Source organism: Polypterus senegalus, chromosome 5, assembly GCF_016835505.1.
Source record: "Polypterus senegalus isolate Bchr_013 chromosome 5, ASM1683550v1, whole genome shotgun sequence".
Lineage (NCBI taxonomy): Eukaryota > Metazoa > Chordata > Cladistia > Polypteriformes > Polypteridae > Polypterus > Polypterus senegalus.
In genome coordinates this window covers 165,480,838-165,490,406 of record NC_053158.1, presented here as the reverse complement: position 1 = coordinate 165,490,406, position 9,569 = coordinate 165,480,838, and the positions used below count along the sequence as shown (strand labels likewise).

At 40.3% G+C, this 9,569-nt stretch overlaps 1 protein-coding gene across 1 annotated transcript in view; it reads left to right on the top strand.

Moving 5' to 3' along the window:
* The first annotated feature begins 1,215 nt into the window (after nt 1-1,215).
* gtpbp4 (GTP binding protein 4) overlaps nt 1,216-9,569 on the top strand; it is a 28,353-nt gene continuing 19,999 nt past the window's right edge. Inside the window, exons 1-4 of the mRNA XM_039753576.1 lie at nt 1,216-1,318; nt 7,953-8,123; nt 8,211-8,314; nt 8,413-8,549. Coding sequence (XP_039609510.1) covers nt 1,271-1,318; nt 7,953-8,123; nt 8,211-8,314; nt 8,413-8,549 — 460 coding nt within the window. The 5' untranslated portion in view covers nt 1,216-1,270. The remainder of the gene's footprint in view (nt 1,319-7,952; nt 8,124-8,210; nt 8,315-8,412; nt 8,550-9,569) is intronic.

Genomic DNA, 9,569 nt, shown 5'->3' with positions numbered 1-9,569 from the left:
TTCAGATTCACTCTACACAACATCCACAAGATGAGACTGCAACTGGCAGAGTATGCAGCACAAATTCCGGTACAAGCTTTAGTTCTTGTGTTGTCTGGCCTACTGCAGCTCGAGGACCAGCATGTATCACCAAGCCTCTGTGGATAATTCAAAATGCAGTTGTATATACAGTATCTGCTGTTTAACCAACTGAAGCAGGCACGTGTCAATCCTCTTTTCAGGTTACTACAATAGCTCCCAGTAGCAGCACATATTAAATTCAAATTTTTGATACTTGCCTACACAGAAGTCAACGAGGTCAGATGCTTGTGATGTCCTGTGATCCTTCTCACCCACTCAGATCTTCTGATGACTTGCATCTTATGATGCCATTGCTGCATGGAATCTAATTACAGTCCAAACTGTGTTCATGTGTAACTCCTAGCTGGTGGACCAACCTGCCCATGCCTATTTAAAATTCTGACTCTCTCATGTGTTTAAGAAGTGTTTGAAAGCTCTCTTGTTTGAATTTCTGTTTAACAGAATTGTTTTTTGCAACCTAGGAATTGTAACTACCTTGCATTTTGTCCTGAACCCTTACTTGTGATTATCAATTTTGTCATCTTGATCTCCCAAACAGTCGCCAAGACTGAGGTTTATTTGATAAGGTTCTCCTCTTCTGTAAGTTGCTTTGGATAGTGTCTGCTAAGCAAATAAATGTAAATATAAAACGTATCCTGTAGCATAAGCACAGGGTACTGAATTAGCAGGATGTAACTGACACGTTATTTGGGCTGTGATCAAGTATATACTGGATACTGGAAGGGTGGCATAGTAGTTCACTTTGCTGCTTGCCTGCTCCAATTCAGTTAATGGCCTGACAATTAACAGTGTGGACTTTGAATGTGGAGATGTTGTGTGTGTGTGTGATTATTTCCACTAGTATCCCGCTCTCCTTTTAATGTGAAAGAATATCATAGACTGTGGGGTCTATAAAATTCAAATAGACGGCAGTATCCATGATTGGCTTCCGCCTTGCGCTGCAATAGCTTTCAGAAAAAGAAGTTACCAAAAGTAAAACTTCATTAAGAGTGTACAGTGGATGATATCATAAATTCTAAAAGTCCAAACCGGCTTGCATTGCTCTTACCCCGTTTAAGCACAGGAGACACTGGCGGTGGCAGACAGAGGGCGCTTTCAGTTTTACAGACGCAGGGAGCAACTCGCGTGACACGTAGGGACGCTGTCGCGAGACCAAGAAGATCGCGGGGTTCTTTCTCCATGTGCGAAGATGGCTCTGTACAACTTCAAGAAGATTATGGTGGTGCCCACCGCTAAGGTAAAACACTTTTAATCATTAAAATATCTATGTGAATGCACGACTGGACATGTTTTAATACGGTTTTTAGGGCTTACCGTTAATACGTGTTTTTTCGAGCCTTCTGGCGCTTCTACTGAGCAACGCAGTAACGAGATGCGTGGACGACTGTATTAAAGGGACACCTTCTTCAGTGACTTTCGGCCTGGTTATTAAAGGGGTACCTCCGTCGGTGATTATTGACTTGTAGTTGGGTGTTGGCTGTTGGCTCATAATCACACTGAATCATTTGTTGTTGTTGTTAATGCTTTTCAAGTGGAATTAGAACAGCGAAGGTAAAGAACACGTGGAGCGCACCGATACGAACAAGGCAGTAGCGAGCTGGCAATTTTGAGGGCATCTATAACGCAAGTCGAGAGTGCTTAAGTCAGTAAAACCGCCCCAGTCGTGTGGACTGGAGTTCGGTGACAACCCTTTTTAACTTATTTAGTAGTGACGTCATCTATAATGGTGACGATGGTGTTTAAAGAGATACTCGCTCCATGACGGTCGGGGTCTTGTTACCTTAGGATAGTCACCTGCTTAATGCTGACCGTATGCGTTACCGTACGCAATGAGACAAAAGGGCAGCCTGTTGAGATCGGGTGCTCCCATAGTTAACGAATCTTTCAACTCTGGAATTCTCTTCCCTCTCATATTCGTCAGCTTGATTCAATAGCACAGTTTAAAACTGCCCTCAAAACGTATCTTTTCAAGCTGGCAAATCAATTGTGAATTCTACACTGTTACTGCCTGTCCTATTTGTTTGTTTGCTAATTATTGCTTTGTGATTTATCATTTTCTTGTTTTTATTTTAATTGTTGTTTAACTTTATTGTAAGGTGACCTTGAGTGATAAGAAAGGCGCCTATTAAATAAAATGTATTATTATTATTATTATTATTAGTCCGCTCTGTACCAGCAGCTACACATGCCATGCAGTGTCTTAATCAGGGGCCAAGTTTTGCCTTTAACTTAGCTGCCTATTAAAGAAGTGTTAAGAATTCTGTAGTCGGCACTCTTTCATTGGATTACACTGTTAGGATTTTTACAAGTATTTATATACCTCTTCTGTTGATTTTTAGAGTCTTTAATTTTAAATACATTTTGTATATACCTTTAAAACTGAATCAGGTAATAAATTGATGACCAGAGCGAGGACCGTTTACTAGTGGGGAGTACTTTTAAGTGTTCATCAGCTGAGTGCACTGTTAAAATACAACTAAAACATTTTTAACTAAATCTAGGACAATAATGTGACAAGTGTAAGAAAATATACTAGGATATAACAACATGTCAGTTAAAGGTAAGACTTCAGTGCAGAAACTTACATTTACTTATTCAGCTGACACCTTTCTCCAGGGTAACTTGAAACGTTTGAGATACAGATTGGAGCACAGGCAGGTGGCATGACTTGCTCGTTGTTGCACAGTGTCAGTAGCTGGATTTGAAATCCAAAGCCTTAACTGCTATGCCACACTATGATTCTGCCAAGATGAAGTGGGTGCTTAGAACTCCTAATCTACAAGGATATGTTAACAATTCTACTCGGGCCTTTTCTGTAAGACGGGGGTGTCTAGCTTAGTTCCTGCAGTGCAGCAATGGCTGCAATTTTCCATTCCCACCACTTTCTGCTATTAGCCAATTACAGATGCTAAGTGCATGTACTATGTTGCATTGATTTTAATTGACTTCCATTTTAGTTGATTCATTTCTTCTTTAACGAGCAGCCAAACAATAATGGGTTGCAAATTGAGCCAAAAGATGACCAGGATAACTTAGATCTCATTTGAACACGTGTCTTTCATACAATACCTGTTTCAGTAAAATATCTGAAAAGAAAATAAAAATGAAGGTCTGATAAATACTGATCTGCACTGGTCCAGAAAATGTTTATACGGTGATCTTAGGAAAAAAGAAAATCAGTTTTGGAAATGACTGGTGTGGCAGAATGAGAATACCAACAAGTCATCAAATTAAATATTGGGTTTCATTAACAACTACATTTAGGAGTCTGATTGGGCAGAAAATGATGACCCTCCAGTTAGCTGGTTATCAGTTGAGAAAATATTATTGTCTGGCTTCTGGGTAAGGAAACAGTCAAATCAGTCATAATTAGGAAATGAGCATTATGTTAAAGTAGCAGCAGTAGCTTGTTTCTAATTAAGAAGGTGGCTGGAATAAAAACCTGCGACCTTCCAAGACTGGAGTTGTACACTCCTGCTATAAGGCAATGCTTGGTGCCATTTGTAGAAATTTGAGTGTTGGGTGTAGTTAGCCCAGTACTGCAATGACATAAAATGGCACTAAAAGGAGCAGTGGCTGTTAATTGTGCAACACGTGTTTCATGTAGTGCAGGTTAATGGCATATGCTAACTCTATTACAAAACAATCAAGATCATCAAAGTAACACATTAAAAAGATCAGAACTAAAACTGAACTACAGAAAATTACTTAGTATTAACAGTACTAGGGTTTTGTTCTGTGTTAGCCATTATGAATGTAGTTAGTATTAACAGAAAAACTTGGCATAATGCAGAGAGAATAATTATATTGGAAAAAGAGAAATCACTGGGACTATACACCAGCAAGTTTGACGATTGGTGGTATAGTTTAGTATAACAGATCTTTTCACTGTGTACACTTAAAAATCCTTGTGGAGGAACAAATCATTTGTTATAAATGATTCATGACTACCACAGAATTCCCACAGCAAATCACTGCTTTGATTCATATCTGGAAGGCCATTCCTCTAATTACACCACTCCAGGTATCTCCATTGTTCCACACACAAATGTTGAAACTCCCAGAATACTACAGGGTTAGTAAATAGTACACTATAGTACAAAATGTATTGCATCTAAAATGACTGAATACTCTGAATACAATGTTTTGGTACATACTGTACATGCAAAAAGCAATGAAGGTTGTCTTCTAAAACTGAAAGTTGCATTGAAGTAGAACAGTACCTAGCCTTGGGCTTCTGAGTGTCCCCATGCCTAGCAAGGGCCTCTCTTTAGTGTAAGGTAGAGAAACTATCCATCCATAAACAAGTCTAGTTTTTGAGCTAGTAGTGTGCATAAAGGTGAGCCAAACTATATCTAACTGGTATTTTTCAGCCTACGACATGAGCACTCAGTCCATGCTTTCTAGAGATGTCATATTCCTACTCTTTAGAGTTAGTCTCCATTTCTAGGGGTCTCGCACTTGCCCTTCAGTCAGCTGTCACTGGATCTAGCTACGTACTCTTTGCCTTGTGGGCTTTGAGCTGTCTTGGCACCTGTATTTGCAGTTTTGTGTGGCTGAGCCTGGCAGGGCTAAATGAGTTGCCTCCAGGTACCAGTACCTACCAAATGTGTATCTTGGTGTCACTGTGCCTGGTGAAATTCTCTTAGATTAACTGCAATTGGAATTATTGTTGTGGGTCTTTATGAATTGTTCTTTCATGGGCCTCCATCTTTAAAAAATGAAAGTTAAAGTTTATAATAAATAATTAAAAGCTACATATATTGTTGCATGCATGCTGGAAACACACAGTTCATCTTCTTCTTCAGGGCAAGGATCATCTTATTGTTGAGACAGTTGTGCTAGAAAAGCAAAAGTAGCATTTAGCTCTCCTGGCCAGGGAGGTTACTACACCTCCTCCACCTTCCACCAGCTTAATGAATCTTCAGTGTGGAACTGTTGTTGCTTCCTTTTATTTCTTATCTTTGTATTCTGTTACACCATGTACTGATTGTGCTGCGATTTGAAATAAAAAAAAAAGAAAAAAAAAACAAATCTAGTGATGAATAGGATATTGTTTTTCCTTTGGGCAGGTAGGCAGACCAGTTTACCTAATCGGAGTAGGACAGTTGAAGGCTGGCTAATAGAACAGTGATATCAGTTAAAGATAAAATGACTCCTTGATTGTGAAACTTGTTGAAAAAACATCTCCAGCAACAGGAGGCTCTAGGGCTGAACTTCAGAAGTTTAGATAGATAGATACTTGATTAATCCCAAGGGGAAATTCACATACTTCAGCAGCAGCATACTGATAAAAAACAACATTAAATTAAAGAGTGATTAAAATACAGGTAAAACAGACAATAACTTTGTATAATGTTAACGTTTACCCCGCCGGGTGGAACTGAAGAGTCGCATAGTGTGGGAGAGGAACGATCTCTCAGTCTGTCAGTGGAGCAGGACGGTGACAGCAGTCTGTCATTGAAGCTGCTCCTCTGTCTGGAGATGATCCTGTTCAGTGGATGCAGTGGATTCTCCATGATTGACAGGAGCCTGCTCAGTGTCCGTCGCTCTGCCACCGATGTCGAACTGTCCAGCTCCGTGCCTACAATAGAGCCTGCCTTCCTTACCAGTTTGTCCAGGTGTGAGACGTCCTTCTTCTTTATTCTGCCTCCCAGCACACCACGTCATAGAAGACGGCACTCGCCACATCCGTCTGATAGAACATCTGCAGCATCTTATTGCAGATGTTGAAGGACGTCAGTCTTCTAAGGAAGTATAGTCGGCTCTGTCCTCTCTTGCACAGAGCATCAGTATTGGCAGTCCAGTCCAATTTATCATCCAGCTGCACTCCCAGATATTTAAAGGTCTGTACCCTCTGCACACAGTCGCCTCTGATAGTCACGGGGTCCATGAGGGGCCTGGGCCTCCTAAAATCCACCACCAGCTGCTTGGTTTTGCTGGTGTTCAGGTGTAAGTGGTTTGAGTCGCACCATTTAACAAAGTCCTTGATTTGGTTCCTGTACTCCTCCTCCTGCCCACTCCTGATGCAGCCCACGATAGCAGTGTCATCAGCGAACTTTTGCACGTGGCAGGACTCCGAGTTGTATTGGAAGTCCGATGTATATAGGCTGAACAGGACTGGAGAAAGTACAGTCCCCTGCGGCACTCCTGTGTTGCTGACCACAGTGTCAGACCTGCAGTTCCATCTCTGTCAGCTTGTCCCTAAGGAGCAGAGGTTGGATGGTGTTGAAGGCACCAGAGAAGTCCAGAAACATAATTCTTACAGCACCACTGCCTCTGTGGGAGAGGGATCAGTGTAGCATATAGATGATGGCATCCTCTGCTCCCACCTACTCCTGGTATGCGAACTGCAGAGGGTCGAGGGCGTGGCGGACCTGTGGCCTCAGGTGGTGAAGCAGCAGCTGCTCCATGGTCTTCATCACATGTGACGTCAGAGCGACAGGCCAGAAGGATGGTTGGGGGATGCATTACTCCGAGGTGAGAGTGGGTTAGGGTGGTCAAACCTGTTAAAAAAGTTGTTCATTTGGTTTGTTCTCTCCACGTCTCTCTCGCTGGTGGCACCCCGCTTTGAGCTCTAGCCAGTGATGATCTTCATTCCATCCCACACTTCCTTCATACTGTTATTCTGCAACTTCTGCTCCGGCTTTCTCCACCACTGCTACTTCGCCGCCCTGAGCTGGACTCGGAGTTCCTTCTGCACGCGCTTGAGCTCATGCCGATCACCGCCTTTAAAAGCCCTTTTCTTTTGGTTCAAAAGGCCCTTGATGTCACTTCTAATCCATGGCTTGTTGTTAGCATAGCAGCGTACTCTTCTTACTGGAACTACAATGTCCATACAGAAGTTGATGTAGTCAGTAGTGCAGTCAACAACCCTCTCAATGTTCTCATTATGTGACCCCTGCAGGATATCCCAGTCCATAGTTCCAAAGCAGTCTCTCAGACCCTGCTCTGCCTCAGGGGACCACTTCCTGAATGAGCGTGTGGTTGTAGGTAGCGCCCTCACTCTTGGTTTGTAGTGAGGCTGAAGCAGAACCAGGTTATGATCTGCTTTCCCAAGCGTAGGCAGCGGGGTGGCGCTGTATGCATCTTTAAAGTTTGCATACAGTAGGTCAATAGTCCTATTTCCCTGGGGTAACACATACTGGGAGAAGGCAGGTAATGTTTTGTCCAGCGTCACATGGTTAAAGTCTCCAGCGATTAGCACAAGAGCCTCAGGGTGTTGTGTTTGTAATGTAGCAACATGGATGGTTGGATGGATTATGTCACCTGCTATCTCCACGTCCGCCCGAGGGAAGGATGTAAACAATAACAACAATGACGTGTCTAAACTCTCTGGGCAAGTAATAGGGACGCAGATTTACGACCAACAGTTCAAAGACCCTGCAGCAAGTGAACTATAGTTTAAACATTCCACAAATTGTTATAACAAAATCGTTAAGTTTAATTTTATGTGCATTCTTAGTAATAAAGTAACACATCAGATGTAAATTTGTACTTCTTACATAGCAGTTCTGTATTCCAAATCTTCACAGTACTCTGAACGTATCGTAAGTAAAAATGTGGGTTGTTTGGAACTTCAGGAGATAAATTTCCTCAGTTTTAGACGTCAAATGGGCATAAACTCATTTGGTTTTTCTAAGACTTAAAACCTAATCGATTAGTGATCTGCAGTGGTTTAGCATACAAGTTACCATAACTGATATTTTTTAAATGAACTTCTAATTTTAACCAGTGGACATGATGTTGATTAAAAAAATAACTGGAACAATCTGTGTTTTGACATTCTTCATATTTCCAGATGTTTATTTTTAGTAGTAACAGAAATTTTTGTATAATCAATAAATGCCTTTTTAAATTTTGTTTTGCAGGACTTTATAGATCTCACACTGTCAAAGACACAAAGGAAAACTCCAACAGTTATTCACAAGCATTATCAAATCCATCGAATACGACATTTTTATATGAGAAAAGTGAAATACACCCAACAGAATTACCATGACAGACTCACGCAGATTTTGGCTGATTTCCCAAAGTTAGATGTATGTATGTTTTTTATTATTGTTGTTATTGTGTGAAAAGTGTGCTTGTATTAATTTTGATCTATTAATGATTTATTTTATTTTCAGGATATTCATCCATTTTATGCTGATCTTATGAATGTCCTGTATGATAAGGATCATTATAAGCTGGCTTTAGGACAAATAAATATTGCAAAGAACCTTATTGACAAGTAAGTGTTTTTCAGCGAAATATTTAACTTTTTTATCAGAGGTTTAGGATTCTAATTCTAAAATGCTTGAAAATAAATCTTTTTTTTTTTCTTTGCAGTGTTGCTAAAGATTATGTTCGATTAATGAAGTATGGAGATTCACTTTACCGATGCAAACAATTAAAACGTGCAGCTTTGGGGCGAATGTGCACCATCATTAAACGTCAGAAACAAAGTTTAGAATATCTTGAACAAGGTAAAGAGGTTCGAGCTATTATTACTATTCAAGCTGACATTGGCAGCACAGTTGGTTGGTGCTGCTGTCTTTCTTGTCTAGAATCCTGACTTCAAATCCTGGACTGGATAAAGTCTGTTTAGAGTCCCGTCCCCAAACCTTGTCCCTTGTCCTCATGACTTTCCCACTGAGAATCCCAAGGATTTACACGTTAGGGTTAAATAGTAATGCTGAATTGGCCCAACATACTATCAACCCATCCAGTGTTAGTTTCTGCTTCAGGAATAGGCAGCACCAGGGAGTCTTAAATAAGTGATGTAAGTGCAGAAAGTTAGAGGAATGCAGCCCCCAAAAATTATATATTTTTTGTTACTTAACACCGTGTGGTTGTAGCGATGGTTGAGAGGAATTTTTAATCTCATGTTTTCATAGGGAAAAGAAATAACATTGTTACTGATAGAATAGGAGGTTGAGGTGACCAATACTGGATAGCAGCAAACAATTAAAAAATCTCATGTTACTAGTGTTGCATAATTTTCTGTTTGTGGACTAAATTTCATTTTCTGGAATTCTTTATTTTAACTATTTTTGCAAAAAATGCATGTGTTTTGCATTTTGTGAGCATACAACTTGATGACTTGAAATATGGATTATGCAACACTAGTAATGTGAGATTTTTTTATCTGACTTTTTATATTGTTTTCTGTTATTTCATAAAAACATTAAATTAAAAAGTTTTCACGGTCATCACTACAAGCCACAAGTGGTAAGTAACACATAAAAATATTTTTTGGTGGAGTGTTACTTAATAGAGCAATAAATGGTATGTTGATATTGAACAGGCTTTTAACATCTGATATCTAAAAAGAACAGTTCAAAAATGCAGGGTGGTCCAGATCTAATTATGCAGATCCTGATCGTCTGGATGACTTTGATTTATGCGGGGATGATTCCAGTTTGGCACTAAGACGATTCTTTGTCGTCAGTTCACACACTTCTCGATGGTCCGGGATTTTTCAGGTGATTTTCTATGTAATAAAC